This window comes from Rhipicephalus microplus, chromosome 6 (genome assembly GCF_043290135.1).
Source record: "Rhipicephalus microplus isolate Deutch F79 chromosome 6, USDA_Rmic, whole genome shotgun sequence".
In the NCBI taxonomy this organism is placed as follows: domain Eukaryota; kingdom Metazoa; phylum Arthropoda; class Arachnida; order Ixodida; family Ixodidae; genus Rhipicephalus; species Rhipicephalus microplus.
The window spans coordinates 27,529,943-27,550,309 of record NC_134705.1 but is presented as its reverse complement, the minus strand read 5'-3'; the positions used below and the strand labels follow the sequence as shown (position 1 = coordinate 27,550,309).

Here is a 20,367-nt window from a genome sequence, read left to right as displayed (position 1 = left end):
TCCGCCATTTTTGGGCCCAAAAGAACAAAAAATCACAAAAACAAGAGGGCAGGGGGGGGGTCACAAATGCAACCATCGGGGTTGCAAATCATAATAGCTTGGAGTGGCCAAACACACGAGGGTAGGACTTCCCACTAAGGTGAGAGTCTTAAAGGGGGAGCGCAAATGCTCCCGAAATTTCGCGTCATCAAAACAACTAGCAAAAAAAAAATCGATTTTCGTCAAAACAACTGATACTATATGTCTTCACACGTGAATGGACGGGGCAGCGCTGCTGGCTGCCGCGAAAGCGCAGGTCAATGCTTTGGCTTTGCTCACTACTAGACTGGACAGGAACGCCAAAACACTTCTAGCCTTTTTTAGTTCTTTACTGCCTTCAATCTACCACTGTTTCAGCCACGTGCCCTCGGCGCTCGTAGATCGCTATCACATCGTCAAGGTTCTGTGTGCGGCGGTTGCGACAAATTGTAGTTTTGTTTTCTATCCATGTGCCTTCAAAGCTACCAGGTCATTTTATGCTATCTATGATCACAACTGCCACGGTTCTGTCCACAGACTTTGCGGAAAGCAGCGTTGCTTTGAATGGTCGAGCATTGGCCGCGCGCACACTTTCGGAAATCTGTCAGTAACGTCATCGCCATAGATAATCATGTTGAGCGATTGCAGTTTCATCCACAGCGGTTCTAACAACGACAACAACACGCATTGTACAAGACAGTGCGTGTGCTGGCACACGTACTCCCAAAGCTCCAAGCACCCTGCTCGCGATCGGCCTTGGTTTGACAGTTTCGATACTGAAGTTCATATTACACGCCGTGATCATAAAAAGTGTTCGAAAAATTCAAATTATGGACCAATGCAAACATAAATTCGGCTGGGGAATTTCATGAACTCGTATCTGCCGCGATTTCACACCACTGAGACTCTACTGCACCTTTCGATGAACGCCTCTCAAGTTCCTTTATAACAAAATGCGGTGGGCTCGCAAAAAGCGTAAAATGGACTGACCTGCATTTTTTGACAATGGGGCCAGATCTCGCACAGAAATTAATATTTCCGAGAGATTTTCATAGCAACGTTACAAACAAGAGAAACAGTCAAAATCCGGAAGTCTCCCGGACAATGCGGGAGACTTGGCAGCTGATGATAACACCAATACATACTATTCTCTCTTGGTGGCAAAACATAGCACAACGCTGTTTTTGTGGCCTCCATGAATAGCAACAGCAATGCATTGTAGCCAATCGTGGAGACCACGCTATTTTACTAATTTTATTTTTTTTTATCGGAAATGAAATAATTTTCGTAAAATTTCAGGCAAGATTCGTAAAATATTAAGTGCGGTTGAAATTCGTACATTTTACGGAAAAATCGAAAAAGTTGGCAGGGCAGGTATGCATTGGCCACATTACACCACTGACTTGCACTTCATCATTACCAATGCACAGCCTGATGATGTTAACATCCGAATGTATCGACAGAGGTTACACAAGCATTATGGCACAGCTCAGGATAAGCCTTGCAGCTTCCATACAGCAGCAAAGGTCATGCACAATCCGCTCTTGTTCAGGATGTGCCACTTTCAGTGCTGGAACGGGAGTCATTTAATGTTTTTGTTATTACCCTTCCTGATGCGCTTTTGCTTCTAACATTTATTGCAGAAAATTTTTCTGCTAGTAAAGACACAAGAAAGACAAAAATGATGACCATGAAGTCAGGATTGTAGGTAAGAGCAAGCATCAGGCAGCATGCGAGTTATTAGAAGCCTTTCACATAACTAAGTTTGGGTGCTTACTGTACTAGTGACATGTTCATACAGCTGTAGTCTTCAGGGATTAGATTTTTTTTTTTTAGAGCTGGCTAGGTTAGGCAGAGTTGTTGGCCACTCTGCACGAATGTAAGTCACACGTACATGTAGAGTGGGCCAAATCTTTAACTATCGTGCATGAGTGGCATTTTCTTCTGTGTATTTTTGCCATACGACTGAATAAAGCTTCAAAAAAGGTGAGGACAAGCATACGCCCACAAAGCGCATGTTACGAAGCAGTTTTTTGTAACTTCATTCCATAGTATGGTGCTCAGAAACAAGAAATTGGCCGCCGTGTGCAACAGTTGAAGTTTTGGCTAACTGTACACTCTGTTTCATGCTCGAAATAAATCAGTTGAAAGTGGCACCAATGTCACTGTGTTCGTGTCTTTCTTGCGTGTGTTGTTTTTACTAACGGCAAAAGTTCATACACTAAGCTATACCAACTAGGCCAAGAAACTGTTCTCCACAATCATTAACATTTTATTTGGTTACTCCTATGTTGTAATTCACCCACATCAGTCTAGAGAGACCATAAAACTCAGCGTCACCTGGGAATGCACCACAGGTGTACCTTGTGACCTCACATGATAGAAGAAAAGAAAAAAAGGTAAAGTACTCGACGTATCGAACCAAACAATAAGCATCTATAGAAGACAAATGGCAAAAATTCAAAAAATGTATACTCCTTGGTGGAAAATGGCACAGTTTCTAGAATATCTTGGAGAGAAAAAAAAGCCCAGAAAAAGAAAATTACGTGTTCAGGAATGGGAACTATGTTGTACGGTGTGAGACATCCTTATGAATGTTGTAGTTTGCACAATATGTCATGAGAGTTTCATTCTACACATCCAGCATCAGCCAAGTTTAGTTTCAAGCATTGACAAAAACTTCCAGTTTTATATCTGCACCTAACAAAGGCAGGGAGGGAAGTGACTGCCATTCACTGCAGCAATCATTTGCAGAATGGTCAGCCCCTGGGGTTTAAGAAACAGCACATGTGCTCACTACAGTGCATATGTAGTAACAGCATGAGAATGGCCACAATTATGTAGCCTTGCCTTACGCTCAGTTGAGGGCCACTGTTATAGATTATCCATGGCCAACTGATAATAATGCAGCAATGGGCAAGAATAAGTGGTAAAGGAATACTAATGTGAAAAATCTGCCGCAACAAAAATAGCGGCCCTGAACTGTTTAAGCCCCAAGTAGGCAACGTAGCGCATGCATGCACAGCAACATGTTTAAAAACATGGGCCATACACTCGGATGACAGTTTTCAGAGATATTCAAAATTGAGCCTGTTAGCAGAACACCGTCAAGGAAACCAGCACACAATCACAATGTAGACATGCAGGAAGACCACCACTGCAGTGCTGAACTTGCAACAACTCAGTCCATCGAAAGGATTTTACCTATTTATATGCTCAGAACCACGTAAGAGCTCATGGTGATAGCTTAATAGTGTTCACGTTCCAAGTTCCCATTGGACAAAAAAAAAATGTAGTTCTAGATAGCAAGACTGATGTCCAGCTGTTAGCCTAAACTGTGAATCCTCTGAGCTTCTATTACAGCCTAAACGCCAGTTTTCTCCCCTGCCTCTCTTTGTCAACATTCATTCTACTCTCTGCTCAGTGCATTAGCTTTTTTACAGTCCTTCTCCCCAGGAACAAGTATTGGCTTGATTACACAACGCAAGACACATGAACAGGCGCTTAGAAGCTGCACCTCAACTAAAATACATAAGAGTGTGTACCCACCCTACCGTCGCTGTTCCAATAGATGAAAAATCCATATTCGTCGACTCGAAACAAGGCGTTAGGTTCGTAGACTACTTGTTCCTTCTCCTGCGGACAAAGCAAGTGGGCAGGTGAATACACAATAACGAAGGTGACATGAAATTTCTGACTAAGCCCTATATTTATAAAACAAACTTATACTTGTTTTTGCCCTCCTTACCTTTCCGGCACTTTATTGCATTTCATAAACAAACCTTAGACTTATTCAGCATTTTCCTAACCTTATCACCATGAAAAGGTGGCATGCACCATAAGTACTGTACCACATCATAACCACATGTGCAATCAACACATTTCGTATAACAATGACAGCATAACAATGATGTCTAAGTAACTGTTAGCCAAAGATAAAAGAATGCATACAGTATGAGGACGAGGAGAAAAAACGAAATAACAGACATGGGTGCCAACTCATTCCTAAAAACCGTGCCAATTTGTAAAGGCTGTCAAAAACGAGGTGATCTCATACCACAATGCAACACCAGCAAATTGTCATGAGCCACTAAAACAGTGGCAGAGCATGTGCTACTACACTGTACCGCATTGAAAGAACATGTTGCTGAACATAGCAAGTGTCAACACCAGTGTCCAGCAAAATTGGCCATGCAGAATTCAAACTTAACATTAATAAAGGCTACCTACCCAAAGTGTCACTTCTCTGTCGCTGAAATCTAGTGATGGGGCACTAACGCACTGGCTACTTGCCCTTTTAGTCAGCACAAATCAATTGTCTCTCTTTGAGTACGCTCCTTAGAAGCATAGTTTTGCTAGAGGGGCACGCAACCACAGTATTTGCAGTGGTCTGCCAAGTGTTCACCCATGTTATGCTGACCACCAAGCGGTGCTCCCTAACAGATTCTTAGAGTTCGGTTCAGTGTAGTTTCCAGCGCATGCTCCAACTCTGTTTCAGTAGCTGATGATAGCCTTTAAAAATGGGTGTGGTTTCTGTGAATAAACAGTAGAAGCCCATGTCTCCCAGTTCGTTCCTTCACTTCATCTCTGTACTCTCTGCACCAGGTCTGTTTTTTCTTTTGAATATGGACCTATCACTAGCTCGGCAACCAGCCCCATTGAATGTAAGCAATCTAATGGTATGCCAAGCCCAGTTGATAGCATCTGCATAACGCACTGTGTAGGCAAAAAAAAAAAGCAAAGGGTACACACCTCTTCCCAACGATCAAATATGCAGCCCTTGAGCAGGGCTTCAGGCACAGGACGTTGCCAGTTGAAGTCGTACGCTTTTGTCATGGTGATGTGAGGGGCTGGGAGGTGAAAAATGCAAGGGCTTAGCCAAAAATCTCAAGCAATGGCGAATTAGCAGCAACTTTTCGCATACTCCACTAGTCCTTCTAACAAGAGAAGACATCTTTACAAAGAAAGCAAGTCACAGCAGAAGTTGAAAAGAAGATGGAAGCTTGAACAGATCATTTACCAAAACATGCTTGTCTTCATTGGGGCAGGAACCTTTACGCCTTCTTGCCTCAAAAATTAGAAGTCAGCTTGTTGAAACATTGGCTCTTGTCACTATCCTCATTCAAGGCTTTTTTTTTTCTCAACAGAAGACAGTGTCACACAAACACTCACTGACCAGACAGCAAACACATGGTGCTACGTGAGGTTTGTATTGCCATCACAGTGACTGCACGAGATTTCCCACCGAACATCAAGACCACTAGTACAAGGAAAGATGGGGTTACAGTAGCGTCACTTTCTTTTAGCAGCATAGAAGAATTACAAAACACACCACGCGATATTTAGAAGTGGGGCACACTCGCACGTTCCATGAGCAGCCTAAGCCCAGCAGCAGCTTGTTTCTCATGAAAGAAAAGAAGCAAGTTTGCTCAGGAGCCATGAATATTGATGAACCTGTCATTATTGAGGTGTCGTATACAGCGCAAAGGCTCATTAGAGCGGCCCAGGGCACGCCTGTGACCCTTACGAGGTGAGCTGGGCGGCAGTGCCATGCCAGCATGTGATCTACACTCATCGTTTGTAATTAAGGACAGGCAGAGAACAAAACATGCTCACAGCTTGGGTGCCCCTAACAAGCTGGCTTCCAACAGGTGAATTTGGAAACCCATTTTGATTGGCACAAACAACTAGGTCCCTTGCCTAGATGATTTTCATAGATGTTGCTAAACAATTACTCTTTAGTGTGTGGCTCATTGAGTAGTACTGAAAGCCAACATGGTGAATATACTTGGGCTAGTAATTACACAATGAGCACTTACAAGAATAAGCTGATTTATTTACCATGGTTCAACCTGTCCACACCAAATCTACATATAATGCACCGCCATTTCTATCAAACCGTCATAAAGTCCCCTTGGGTATAGTTTGGGTATATCAAATATTTTATATATCAGAGCACCCATATACAGCCTACATGCAGACCACATTAGAGCTCCTCTTCAGGTCTGCTATATCAGGGTTTGACTGTATTTGACATCTGGAACCATCTAGCAAGCTCGGTACATTCATATGGTGAGTTTTAGATTAGCTTGAACCACTCGAGGTTCTATGACACTTGAAAGGACCACTAAAGGCAAGTAACAATTTATGTCTCAGTGAAAGGTCAATGTACGACGTCTAAAATGGAAATATTATCAACAGCAGTGCCCTACTTACCAAGAAATTAAGCTAAATGTAACACACGATGGGCCCTACGAGTGGGAAAGTTCGAAAATGATCCCAATGACGGCAGAGTGTCCGACAACAATTGATTGATTGATTGATTGATTGACTGATTGATTGATTGATATGTGGAGTCCCAACGTCCCAAACCACCATATGATTATGACAGATGCCGTGGTGAAGCGCTCTGGGAATGTGGACCACCTGGGGTTCTTTACCATGCACCGACATCTGAGCACACGGGCCTACAGCATTTTCGCCTCCATCGAGAATGCAGCCGTTGCAGCCGGGATTTGATCCCGCGACCTGCAGGTCAGCAGCGGAGCACCTTAGCCACTAGACCACCACAGTGGGGCATCCACTCAAACCTCGTTATAACAAAGTTGAAGGGGAGCCAAAATTATTTCTTTATATTAATTATTTCATTATATCAATTATAAGTTTTGGCAATGTATGCTCAGATGAGCGCACACCTATGAGCATGCAAAGAAAGAAACCACCTCGCGGCCCGATGTACCACTACGCGACCACGCGTGCAACGGAAAATAAACACAGTTGAACCTCATTAATTCGAACACGCTTAATTCAAACTTCTGCTTGATTCGAACACACGCTGAGGTCCCGTCAAAGCTATGTGTATTCCAATGGTCGAAAACCCCCTGCATTTCGAACGCGCAAGCACTTGCGACAGTTAATTCGAACATACCGTGCTCTGCTCTGAAAATGCTCTCAGCTCCATGCCCAAACTACGACAGCACTTCTCAATGCTGCGGGCGAAGAAGGAAATGAAGAAAAGGAAAGAAAAGATGGGGCAGATTGTTTGCTCTCTCTCAAATGCCGATCTGCGACGCGCCTGTGCCACGCTTCTCTCTTTTCCGTCTGTGCACATAGAGACCCTTCTCTTTTCAGGGCCGAGCACGGAGAAAGAGGAAAAAAAGAAAGCTGTCGCCGAGAGTCCTCACTTCTCGGTACAGAAGGCAAGGTTTTTAGCAGAGGGTAGCAGCGGAGATGCAGTCGTTGCTGTCGTCTTTAAGGCGCGGAGAGGGAAATGGCTTTGCACCGCGGCGCCGCTTCTCGGTCGTGTGACCCGCTGAGCGCTTTCTCAATCCTCTCCACTGGCTGTGTGAGGAGGACAGCTGTCTCGGCCGCGCATGTCGTGACTGTAAGGTCGAGGCGGTAGTTTTGAAAGAGCCGCGTCGAACGAGCGTCAAACTTCGCAGAAATTGATATACTTAATGCACTATGGTTGGTTTTTTTTATAGACTATTTGATAGACTGATTTAGTTCGTTATACCTATTAACCGGTCAATCTTACTTCATTACAATGAGGTTTAAAATGCATGGTTCTCAATGGAGCTTTCAAGAGGAATTTCATTTGCTTTGTTACATCCATTATTTTGTCATATGCTGTTACGTTATAACGGGGTTTGAGTGTAATCACTAATAATCAAACTAGCTACAATAAAAAAAAAAGCCTTCTGTGCATCAAGAGACATAATAAAATGCTGCTTGTCTGTTTCTGTTTGACTTACAAAAAAAGAAACCGCCTAGCCTCACTACGGGAGGTTCAAAAATTCTATTTTCGTCTGGTTAGGCTAAATATGTGGTGCCATCTAAAGGAGACCAGTTGAACCATGCAAGCAAGAACATGGCCTCCAAGATGACAGAAAATTGTTCAATGGCCATTGTTGCTGCTGTGGCTTCCACTACTTTCTCTCTGCTGCTACTAATGTCGGCAGCTGCGCAGTAAAGGCACGCAACAGTGATGTGAGACAGACCGCTTTCAGGCGGGAGATTTGAAGTGCGCTAACGCGATGCAGACCACTAAAACAGAATTTCATTTCAAAATAAGCATTTCCCTGGCACAAAAGTAGCACTACGATGTTTCTGAACCACTATATTAGCAATCAACATCGACCTAATATTCGCCTTTAGTTTCCCTTTCAGGTGTCCAACAGCCAATATTACCACGTTCCATTTCCCGAGTTTCGTTATCGTCCCAAAACAATACACAATTCTCAGCGCAAACTGCGCCTGCAGTTTTAGAGAAGCTTCCGGACTGTAGTAGATCATTTCGATAAGATCACGCCTACTCTGCGAACTGTACAAATTATTCTGGAACCTACGCCACCGCCAGCGATAACGCTAGAACATTCGACGGCAAGAGTATAAATGCCGACGCGCTTCGCCGCTTGTGAGTAGTTGATCGACGGCCGACGCTCCGTTCACTGCTATCTGTGCAAGACCGCTACTGTAACCGAACTTTCCGTTTACCGGGCACAGGTTCGCCCAAATAAACAGTTAAATCCCAACATAAAGTCTCCTGTCTTCGGCCATGTCACGACCCCGTGACAATATAGCATTTAACGCAATTTTCGAAGCAGCAAAATGTCACTTTTAGAGCACGAAAACATAAATTTGGAGTAGGTTACGAGAAAAAAGCACTATTTTTTTTCACGAAAAACTAAATTTGGAGCAGTATGAAAATAAAAGGATTACATTTAGAAAAAAATATGCGCAAACCATCCCACATCCTCTATATCGTGCAGAGTAAATATGTGCACTACTATTTCAATAAAAGTAGCATTTTGAACAACCCCACTCAGCTAACAATGATAAATTTCACAGTAGCATTTGCCACACCAGTCAAGTCCTTCGACAGGCTCTGAGAATTCACATGTGCATCGCTGCGCAAGTGCAAACAACTGGTTATATAAACATCTGCAACTCTTCAACATATGTCTGTGTGTGCGACATTTGTACATTAATTTAACATCATTTCATGACGTGTCGCTCAATAAAAAAATTGCAACACGGTCACCTTTCTACCGCACGCTTCGCATAATGTGGATTCCCAGGTATGTGGGATCTGCCAAATTTTTTTTCAATTTATTATGGCTGCAGAAATGTCATACACTGCTCCAAATTATTGCCAGTAACTTTTTAGACGTCAGCAATCGTATTGGTACCCACAAAAAAAATTATGTGGCATATAGATGCATGAGTAATCAATCAAGCTATGGTGTCTCCTGCGACTAGTGCTATCAGCCGCTTCCAAGTCTCAAATACTTTTCCCCAGGCCACAGTAGTACTTCAGCAAAGGTGGTGTACACGGCGTTTTGCACAAGTTAGTAAAAGGCCAAGAAATTTTCGGACAGCTACACCCCCCCTTTTTTCACAATGAGGTTAAGCAGAGGGCACAATATCTCCGGTCGCTTGCAAGGCGCGTTTGTAACTCGTTGGCCTGGCGACGGGACCGAATATCTATCGCATGTGCCGTTGCTATGGCAATTAATGTGGTAATGTGGCAATTAATGTGGCAAATAATATGGGCAATTAACGTGGAGTTTGTTTGTGCGCAGGAACAGCGGCCTACTCTTCCAGCTTTAGTTCTCAACATGCCATAGCCTTGTTTGCCGACTATAAATTTAAACTCACATTTTCCATGCAGTGTTGCTGGCTATGACAACGCATTTTTGTCTTGAAGTTGCATCATCCCCAGTGGCGGATCCAGAGGGGGGGGGGGGCAGTAGGGGCGATCAGCCCCCCCAGCCTGTCAGCACTCCCTCCCCCTCTCTTTAGTGCTTCCCATCCACCTGCTATCACCAGTTAGGACAAATGAGTAGGACCACTGCGAGAACACAAACTAACAGTATTTATGCCATTACAGGGTTTTTGGGCTAGTAAAAACAAAAAAAGTAATGACCACACCCACTTTTCAGGTGTTAATTCACGTCACCGCCCCCCCCCCCCCCCTCCAAAATGGGTGACTGGATCCGCCCCTGGTCATCTCGCTGATAAATATCCGCTGCGTTTAACGAACTTATTGTTGTGTAGTGTTGTTACTTCATGTGGTCGGATCGCGTTTTGCGAGTATCCTGGCCTAATGAGTATATCATGAACTTGTTCACAGCACCACACCAGAACTGACACAAGGAAGGAGCAAAAGAGAAAGAAAAGACGGCGCTGACTCTCAACTGATATTTATTGAATATTCAAGCAGAAAGCACTTTCTATGTTGGGAAAAATGAATTTGCAACGCTTAGCGGCTGGTGCAAAAAGCCAAGAAGCCTTGACTTACAGGTTTTTTTTACACTGAAATCACACAAAAAAGACATGCCTTTCTGAGCTGTAGTTTGAGATAGAGGCAGTTGGCAGTTGATTGTCTCGCAATATTTTCAGAAGAACCTTAATTGTGTGTTTAAATATTGTCAACCCTTTCTGCATACTGAATTCAGAATCTGTTGGTGAATACGTAAATAGCCACTCACATTACATTCGTGGCACCTTCAGCGTAGATGTGGAAATCTTGTATTATTCCCTTCCTCATGCGCAGGTTATGAAAAGCATTAGAGACTGTCTACTGTTTGACAATGATGAAGAAGCTTTCATTGATGGCTGTAGTTTTCATTAGAAGCCTTTCTTGAACCTCTTTCTTCTTACCTGGAAGGCACTTTTGTTTCATGGTGAGGGGATCTTTCTGTCGTGCGTTGCTCCTATTATCAATGACATTGTTTTAGGTTATATAAACAGGCAACTAGAAGGTCATCTTGCTAATCTGTACAGTGACCTTTTTTACTATGTTGATGACTTTGCTGTATTTGTCAATAGTGGCTTTCACGGCAAAGGTCTTGATGAAATTCTCACATTATTCAGGCAGCATGGTATGGGCCTTGCCCTTACGTACGAAGTTCCTAAAACTAACAAACTGCAGTTTCTAGACCTAAGACTAACCTTTGAGGATAATCATGTGTGCTGGAAGTATGACACCAGGTCAGTTAAACACATCCTGAATTTCAAATCTGGTCATTCTAAGATCGTCAAAAGTGCCATTGCGAAGACCATCCTAAATGCATCTTTGAAGAAATCGTGCGTACAGATGGCTGAATCCACTTTTCATGATCAAATAAATCGTGTAATAGACACGGGTTATCGCTATGCTGTAGTTTCAACTGTATGTGAACGTACCGTTCGTGACGTCAAACATATAAAAATAGAAGTGCTAATATTGACTCCTATGAAAAAAGAAAAAGTGCACCGTTTTTTTTACGTACATAGACTAGCACATGGGCTTAAGAACGTAGGTTCTAAGTACGGCGTCGATGTTTTTTTTTCTGCGATACATGAAATAAGTTGCATCTGCCCGATGATTGACAATGCTCTGATGGACAAGCAGGGATAAGGAAAGTGCACCGTTAATCATAAGAACAAGCCCATCGCCTGTGTTAAGGGAGTTGTGTATTCCACTCCATTATCATGTTGTGGGGGTATGTGGAGAAAACGAAGCAATGTTCGGCTGAGAGTGCATGAGCCATCACTTCAAGGGTTGGGCAACTTCATCTGCCGGTTGAATGTAGGTCATGTGATTGTCATCCTATTTTTAACAAAGCCACCGTCATTTTTAAACACGCGAATCAATTTACAAGGAAAATTGCTGAGGTTTATATTATATAGGTTAGAGGCAAGTGTGAAGTATCAGTGAAGTATCCGTTTTTCTCAATGAAAAAAAATTGGATTACTGATTACTTGTGTCGATCCTGATTATCTGTATGTATGACAACGCTGCCAGAATGTTTCCTGTGTCTTGCGCATGTCACGGTTTTGTACAGTGACTATATATACGTTTAACAATTCAATTTTCAATCTAGATCTATTAAGAATCACTGCCGTCTTTTTCTTTCTCTTTTTCTCCTTCCTTGTGTCTGTGTTTCTAGTGTTGCACTGTAAACAAGTTCATGATGAATCCCAACTAACCGGCCAAACTCCTTGTCTTACTGCGAATGAGTACACCATATCTCACAACGTATTTCAGAATTAAGATATGCGCACCTGGATCCATGGATTGATTGATGATGCTAACTACAGGCACCCAACATCATCCCCATTTCTCGCTTAAGTTAGAGCAATGGAGTATATTTTGAGGCTGGTCAAGCATTTTGGCACATTGTGGCGCCATTTCGGCAAATTTCATGGTTTTGGCGCTGCTCGGTACAAAAATTAGTAATTGTTCCAAATTGGCACAATTGGCACAGCTGTTACACCTTTGCCCTTTAAAAGAACGGGCAGTTAACCTCAATTGTTAAAGCTAATAATTGCGCTTAATAAAATGCATTGTCTGAAAATAAAAGTAGAGCACAAGTAGAGACACAGGAAGCAAGTAGACAGGACTGGGCACTCACTGCCAACTGATTTTGTTACGAAAGGACTGCGGAAAATACGCAGATTGCACGTCAAAAATGAGGCTGCACACACATCGCAAAGCTGCTCTTATTGAAATTCGCACTCCCGCAAAGACACTGACATTTGGCTGACGCAATCTACGCCCTTCTTTTTTATGTAGAACACCTCCAATAGTTTACATGCAACTCTTTCCCTGATGCATCCCAGCACCTTCAGTCTAGCAAACAAAGGCACACAGCGACATATTGCATAGAAAGGTGTAGCCCTTATCGTTTGAGAGCCACAATTCCTTCAAGCTCACCTGCCTGTTTGGTCGGTGCATGATTTTCCACATCTCAATGGCCATTCATATAGTACTACTCCCCTTGCGCAGTCCACGTTGCTTTGTCACAATATGCATTATTAGTTTTTTGGGATGAGCAGCTTTACAATGTGTGCGCAGCCCCGTTTGTGACATTAGATCTGCATATTTCCTACAGTCCTTTCGTAACAAAGTCAGCTGGTAGCCTTCCTGTCTACTTGTCTCCCATGTCTCCTCTTTTTCACACTCTACTTTTATTTTGAGATAATAATTGCAGCTTTCCCCTCAAGCTGAGCACACCAATGTATTGATTGTTGAGCCACTCAAGGTACAGATAAGGCACTGGATGTGGAAATTTCAACCATCAATAATTTGAAAAAAATGTGAAAACTTGCCTGACAAATAAAGCTATGTAATTTAGCAATTGCATCCACACCGTGTTCACAAAAAATTAAAATATCGTAGCTCCCTTAAGAGCAGATATCTAGTATGCACAGATCAACACTACTATTGTTCCTCATGAAAATGAAGGTACAGGTTAATTTTGAATATTTTTGCTATCGCATTAATATTACATTTATTACACCTACCTTAATTAAGCCAACTTTATAGAATATGAATGTCCATTAACACAAAACGACAAATTTTCTGCTGGACAACTTCTGTCACTGTGTCTTTACAGCTAGTCTTTACATCTTCTTAAGTAGAGCGTAAAGTAGAGCATAAAGCGCGGTTTAGTATTCAATAGAATAATTGCTTCCTTAAATAAACTAGAGCATGTGGGTAAAGATTATCTAAAATTACACACTTGTGCACTTCAAGAGACACTAAATGAAACAATAACTTGTTTTAGATCGATAAATTGTACTCGTGAAAACTCTAATGCCACATTTTTCACCCCCATAAGTTCACTATTGGCGTAGAAAATCAAGGCTGAAGCTTCATTTTTAAATTTCACATTGAAATCTCCGTGCGTGACATAAAAAAATTCAAAACGCATTTTTCCTATTTTCGCGACATTAGTTGGAAGAAGTTTCCTGAAACTTCATTTGCTAAGCCTATGGCTCCCACAGATGACTTTATTTTTGTCGGTCAGAACCTACGCAGGACTCAGTATACGCCTTCAAAATCTATGCCAACACAGTGTCCCAAGGTGGCTTCATCACCTACATTTATTTTCACCCATTTTCTTGCTTACCAAGTGTCATCTCGCTGCAAGTAGTGTTTTCAGATTTGTGAAATTGCACTTTACTAATATGCGAAAAATCATTTTCCTTAAATTATCCCTTGAAATGCAATTAGTATACGAAATATATCGGGAACATAAGCTGCACAGTAGTGGCAGAATCATGTCTCCACTCCCCTTTGTAAAACTCCGTTAAAGTCTGCAACACCTTTTATTAATTAGAGCTGTGTGAATTTTGAGTGCTAAACATATTCAAATATGGAAGGGTCAGTGCAAGAAGAATTGAACCGAATATTTTTCAAATATTTATAGAATATTTTTCGAATAATTAGGAGTGAAATTGAGGTAAGAAAAGTTGAAGAGGATTTCCAAGCATATTCTTACGATATATAGCAACATGACAGCGTTTTGATGATTGATTGATTGATTGATGTGTGGCATTTTGTGGCGCAAAGGACATTTGATGGCCAAAGAGCGCCAGGTCATAAGACGAGATGTGAACAATGAAAGTGTTGGGTGGCTGTATAAGGGCCTTAAAAGTCCTCGTGCTAAAGTGGGTAAAATATAGAAGTAATAAAATAATGACAGTGAAGTGATATGTATAGTAAAAATGGGTGACAAAAGGTTCTGATAATAAAAGCATGTGTAAAGATTTTTGGCACTAGCACAAGTACCTCATCAGCGCCCTTGTGTCCAAGGGCCGCGAGGCAAGTGCTTTTCAATGTAGCCACCGCAGCAGCAACCTCTCTTAAGAGGTCGCGCTACGTAATGCCTGGGTATAATACATGATAGAAGCATCTCTTAAAAAGCTAGCAACGATTTATGAGTGAAAAGTGGTTCCCTACTGACGAACATTGCAGGGTGTAATGGTATATGTTGTCGGTAGGGCAATCAAAAGTGTTGTCCTCTTAGAGTGTCTAATTGTTTACACCGGATTAAAATGTGAAGAACTGTTAGTGCATCACCACATCTGTCCTACAATGGTGGATCGCCACCAGACAAACGGTATGAGTGTGTCGTGTATGTGTGTATCCTGAGCCTCGTCAGTGTTACCGCTGTACGTCATTATTTCGATACTGGCGGCCAATGACCAAGGTGTGGCTTAATAATGTGTAGTTTGTTTTGTGTGTGTCTATCCCACTTGCTCTGCCAGTAGTCTCTGAGCTTTCGTTTGAGAGACGGTTTGAGATCAAGGGCCGGGATTAATATGGGTGTAATGGCAGTGCTTTCGTGGATGGATGCAGCAAGCTGATCCACCATCACATTGCCTTGGATCTCACGGTGCCGTTGTACCCAGCACACTACAACATGTTGTTTGAGTGTGTAGAATGTGCATAAAATAAAGTGACATGAGGACTGGGTTTTTTTTTTTGTTCTTCAAGAGTTTGCAGAGCTGTTACCACACTGAGGGAGTCCATATAAATTACTGCTTTTTGTAGTTGTAATTGTTTGATGTGTTTAGCGGCCACAAGTATCACGTAAGCTTCTGCTGTGAAGATACTTGTGTCTGGATGTAGAGGGCCAGCATCCGAAAAAGATGGGCCGACAGCAGCACAGGACACAGAAGAGTTAGACTTAAAGACATCTGTAAAGAACTCAGGACGTGTGTATTTGTGTTGAAGTTCCGGGATGTATGTTCAGATATGGGCAATAGGTGCATGTTTTGTAACTTCTAGGAAAGACACATCGCAGTCTATAGTCTGCCACTGCCACGTTGGCGGGTATGCTACAGGAGCCATTAAACTGTGTTCAAGCGACACTCCAGTTTCTTCAGCTAGACCCTTCAGGTGAACTGAGAAGGGCTGCCTCATCGAAGGCCTGTTTTGAAACAGAATGGAGCTCGACAGATCATTATTAGTAGAGCATGAGGGGTGCTTCTTGTCTGCTTTCACCTTAAGAAAATATACAAAGGACATGTAAGTTCTTTGCAGATGAAGCGACCGCTCATTTGACTCAATGTAAACGCTTCCTATGGGGCTGGTGCAAAAAGCACACGTAGAAAGGCAGATGCCCAAATGGTGCACGAGGTCCAGCATCTTCAAAGCACTTTGAGTCGCAGACTGATAAACAACGGCCTAGTAATCTAAGTGGGTGCTGATGAGGCTTCTATACAAATTCATGAGACATTGCCTGTCATATAGTACATGACAACACTTTTAGAACATTCATGGCTTTTACACATTTTGTTTTTAAATACATGATGTGCGGTATGAAGGTTAGCTTGTGGTCCAAGATTAGGCCTAAGAACTTATGCTCGGCATTAACAGACAGACGTTGACCATTCAGTTGATGTCAGGTTCTGAGTGGATATATGTGCTTTTTAGTGAGTGCAGTCGAAATCCATTTTCCTCTGCCCATTTGAAGACCTTGTTTAAACATAGCTGAACCTGATGCTCACACATTGCCAGGTTGCATGACTTAAAGCCAAGCTGGACGTCATCGACATATGTACAATAGAACATCATCATTTATTTTCCCTTAAGGACCCCTGACGGGGTATTATATAAAAGGCGGGGGTCGAACAAGGATACATAAAGGCAATTACAGACCAAGAACATGAAGTAGGTTACAATTCGAAAATTGAAATTATAGGGCAATAATAAAAACAGAACTCGTTATACAAATAATAGCATGATTAAAGTGGCATAAAAATGAGAGAAAGGCAACTGGCTACACAGAAATTACGACGGTGCGGTTGTAAAACAAGTTTCAAGTAAGGTTTTAAACTTCAGAATATTACCTTCGTTGGTTATTGCATTTGGAAGTCGCTTCCAATCCTTAATTGTTAACGGGAGGAAATATTTGTTAAAAGCGTTGGTTGAACCTTCTAAATTTTGGGCACTCAAAGAATTGAAGATACGGCGCGGAGTTCGAATTGGTGGGAGGAGCAGGGAGCCATGTAAGTAAGATTAATTGAAATACAGTTTATGAAATAAACAAAGGCGTGCTATTTTTTATCTAAAATCCAGAGAGGTGAGAGACACCGATGATTTTATAGTAGTAACACTTGTGCAGAAATTGTATTGGCAGATTATAAAATGATCCGCACGATTTTGAATGGCTTCAAGGGCATCTATTGAATAAGATTGGTGTGGATTCCAAATTGGAGAGGCATACTCCAGTTTACTACAGACGTAGGTTTCGTAGGCGAGTTTAGGAACTGAGGCCGGTGAGTAGGACAGGGATCGTCTGATAAAACCTAACGTTTTGGATGCATCGGCAGTAAGCTGTGCGATATGGTCAGTCCATGTTCGTTTGCTGTTGATGAGAACACCCAGGTATCGGTACGATTCTGCTAGAGCGAGATGGTTAGACTGCAGAAAATAAGTAAAATTTAGGTGATAAATTATCATAAATTATCAATGATAAATTCAATCGTCATCATCATCAATGTCAATGTCATATCAATAATAAATAAGTCATCAATGATAAATTTAGGTAAATAAACATGTTGCGGGGAATGGACACGTGCAAGCAATTCATTTTGATAATAATAAGCGTAGAACTAGTACACCGCCTTGCAGTACTCCCGTTTCTTGGACAAACGTTTGAGAGAGAACACTGCCCACACGGACATGGGATGTCCGATTGGACAAGTAACTCTTGATTACGGGAAGCATTCTACCGCGCACACCCAGGTGAAACAAGTCTATTAATATGCCAAACACCATGTTGTGTCGTAAGCCTTCTCAATATCGAGGAACAAAGAGAGGAAGTATTGTTTGTGGACAAAAGCGTCTCTGATCTCTGCCTCGATACACACCAGATGGTCGGTGGTAGATCTACCCTCACGAAACCCACACTGGAATCGGTCGAGCAGATTGTGTGTTTCAAAGACATGTAAAAGTCGACAGTTCATTATCTTTTCAAAAAGTTTACAAAGGCAGCTTGTAAGTGCAACGAGCCTATAACTCGAAACTGAGAAAGGGTCCTTGCCCTTTTTAAAAATGGGAATATTCATAGCCTCTTTACAGGAAATAGGGATAGCGCCAGAAAACCAGATAGCATTGTACAATCGAAGTAGGGTTTTTTGCATTTCAATTGGTAGGTTTTTCAATATTTCGTACACCACACGATCAAAACCTGGGGCCGAATGACTGCTGGAGTTTAGTGATGTTTGGAGCTCATCTAAGCCGAAAGCTTGGTAGTATGCTTCATGTTTTTTACATTTATGTTGTAGTTTCTGCTTTTCAATTCTTGTTTAGTATCTTTGGAAGGCTTCACTATTGTGTGACGAGCTGGACACTTGTTCAAAGTGTGCACCGAGGAAGTTTGCTTGATCTTCCAAGCTATTACCTTGTGTGTTTACGAGAGGGAGTGAATGTACTTGTCTTCCTGCTATTCTCCTAACCAGGTTCCAAACTTTAGCCTCCTGTGTATATGAATTGATGCTTGATATAAAACTGTGCCAACTTTCCCTTCTGGCCTGTCGGCACGTCCTCCTGCCTTGAGACTTTCTGTTTTTAAAACTTGTAAGATTCTTTGCTGTCGGAGAGTCTCGAAGCAGCTTCCATGCTTTATTTTGCTTTCTACGTGCATTCCAACACTCACTGTTCTCCAAGGAACGTGTCGCCTGGTGGACCATCCAGTTTGTGGGATACACTTTGTTGCAGCATCAAGAAGTGCTGTCAAAAAGTCTACAGCTGCATCTATACTTAATTGACATATGTCCGACCAACTTAAGCGAGTAGCTTCTCTGAACATTTCTGTGATAACCGGATAGTCCTGGGCCATGCCGGTTGCTGGACCGAATCACACACACGTACGTTGGCGGGTTCCACACTGACTGGCTGGTCATGTGCGCCGTATTTATTTCCTTGCAACATCGACGCCCCCGGGAGCCGGAACGGCAAACTAATCTTATCACATCCCTCCCCCCTTTATTAACGGTTGCAAACAATTGTTTAAGGTGCGTAGCGCGATACTGGTCGTCGAATTCTGGTACTTCGACGCAGGACAGGAGTACTGGGTGCTGTGACAGCAAGTTCCAGTTCCCTCGCCACGTCTTCCCTGGGATCTTGCCTAGACTGTGTCGTGAAGACGATCCGGAGATAGCTGCCTCTGACCTACATCCAAGCCTGGAGCAAGACCAGTCAGCTGCGTCTGACCCACGTCCAAGCTTAGAGCAAGACCGGTAGATACTGGGCTGCCTGACTTTTGGTTGTCTGCACTCAGTTCCTCAGGGGCCTGGCGGATGTGATCCAGATGTCGAGTTAAGCGTCGTCCGTCTTCCAGTAGAACATCCATGGACGAAGTGCGTTGTTCGGTGACGACTGCAGGGAGCCAGGCAGGTCCTGGACGGAAGTTCCTTGCGAACACTTGGTCACCCGGGTGGCCCAAAGCCCTGGGTCTTGTTCCTTGGTCGCATCTGATTTTCTGCTTAAGTTGCTTCTGTAGCACCTTGGTCCTGAGGTCTGGGTGTAGCAGGTCCAACGCAGTCCTCAGCTTCCGCCCCAACAACAGCCCTGACGGACAGCAACCCGTGACCTCGTGAGGCGTTGACCTGTATGTCAGGAGCATGCGGGCAATTTGAGTGCGAATATCTCCAGGGCCGGCCTTCCGCAACTTGTTTTTGACAGTCTGCACGGCCCGCTCTGCCGCACCGCTTGACGCTGAATGATACGGCGGCACCAGCATTCGCCTCACCCTGTTTTTCTTGAGGAATGTGGAGTAAAGCTCACTGGTAAATGCTGGCCCATTATCCGACATGACCACATCTGGAAGGCCTTGATTTGCGAACATAATGCGCATGCAGGAAATAGTTGCTTCAGCCGAGGGTGTAGAGAACGGGAACACTTCAATCTACTTCGAAAACGCATCGATTGCGATAAAAAAAATAGGTGTTCCTGTAAAGACCGGCATAATCCACATGCAGCCGTGACCACGGTTTCTCCGGGAACGGCCAGCACACATGGCTACGCGCAACTGCCTTCATTTTAGACAGTCCTGGATGACTCTCATGCAGCAGCTGGAGGACTTCCTTTTGCAAGGATTTTGGAACAATGACTCTGTTGCCCCACAATAGACAGTTCCCTTGCACGCTAATCTCATGAAAGCGCGTCTCGTAGGGTCTTCCTTCTGACCCTAGGTTTATATGGCAGCCTGACCACAACGCTGCTTTTACTTGTGACAGCACCGGGTCTCTGGAAGTGGCTGCCGCAACAGCATTTGACGACGGCACCCCTGGGTATACTCTTTCCAGCATTAACACTTCGGCAGGGCAGTCAACAACAAATTCAGCAGTTGGCAGAGGTAGCCAGCTTAACCCATCGGCATGTGCAATTTGTGAATCCGGCCTATACTTCAGGTCGTAACTGTATCCCGGCAACAGCAAGGCCCACCTTAGCACTCTCGGAGAACAGGATTCGGGAAGTGGTTTGTCTGCTGCGAGCAGGCCAAGCAGCGGTTTGTGATCTGTGACGGCTTCGAATGGCCGGCCCCATAAGTACTGCCTGAACTT

At 43.2% G+C, this 20,367-nt stretch overlaps 2 protein-coding genes across 2 annotated transcripts in view; both read right to left on the bottom strand.

The window, feature by feature from the left end:
* The window catches only part of norpA (no receptor potential A), a 553,315-nt gene that overhangs the window by 477,995 nt on the left and 54,953 nt on the right, over positions 1-20,367 (bottom strand). Inside the window, exons 3-4 of the mRNA XM_075865873.1 lie at positions 4,771-4,868; positions 3,568-3,654 (exon numbers count right to left, since the gene is read on the bottom strand). Of these exons, the coding sequence (XP_075721988.1) occupies positions 3,568-3,654; positions 4,771-4,854 (171 nt within the window). The 5' untranslated portion in view covers positions 4,855-4,868. The remainder of the gene's footprint in view (positions 1-3,567; positions 3,655-4,770; positions 4,869-20,367) is intronic.
* Positions 18,930-19,616, bottom strand: LOC142765828 (uncharacterized). The gene has a single exon (XM_075867634.1). The coding sequence runs from the start codon at positions 19,614-19,616 to the stop codon at positions 18,930-18,932; it is 687 nt and encodes a 228-aa protein (XP_075723749.1).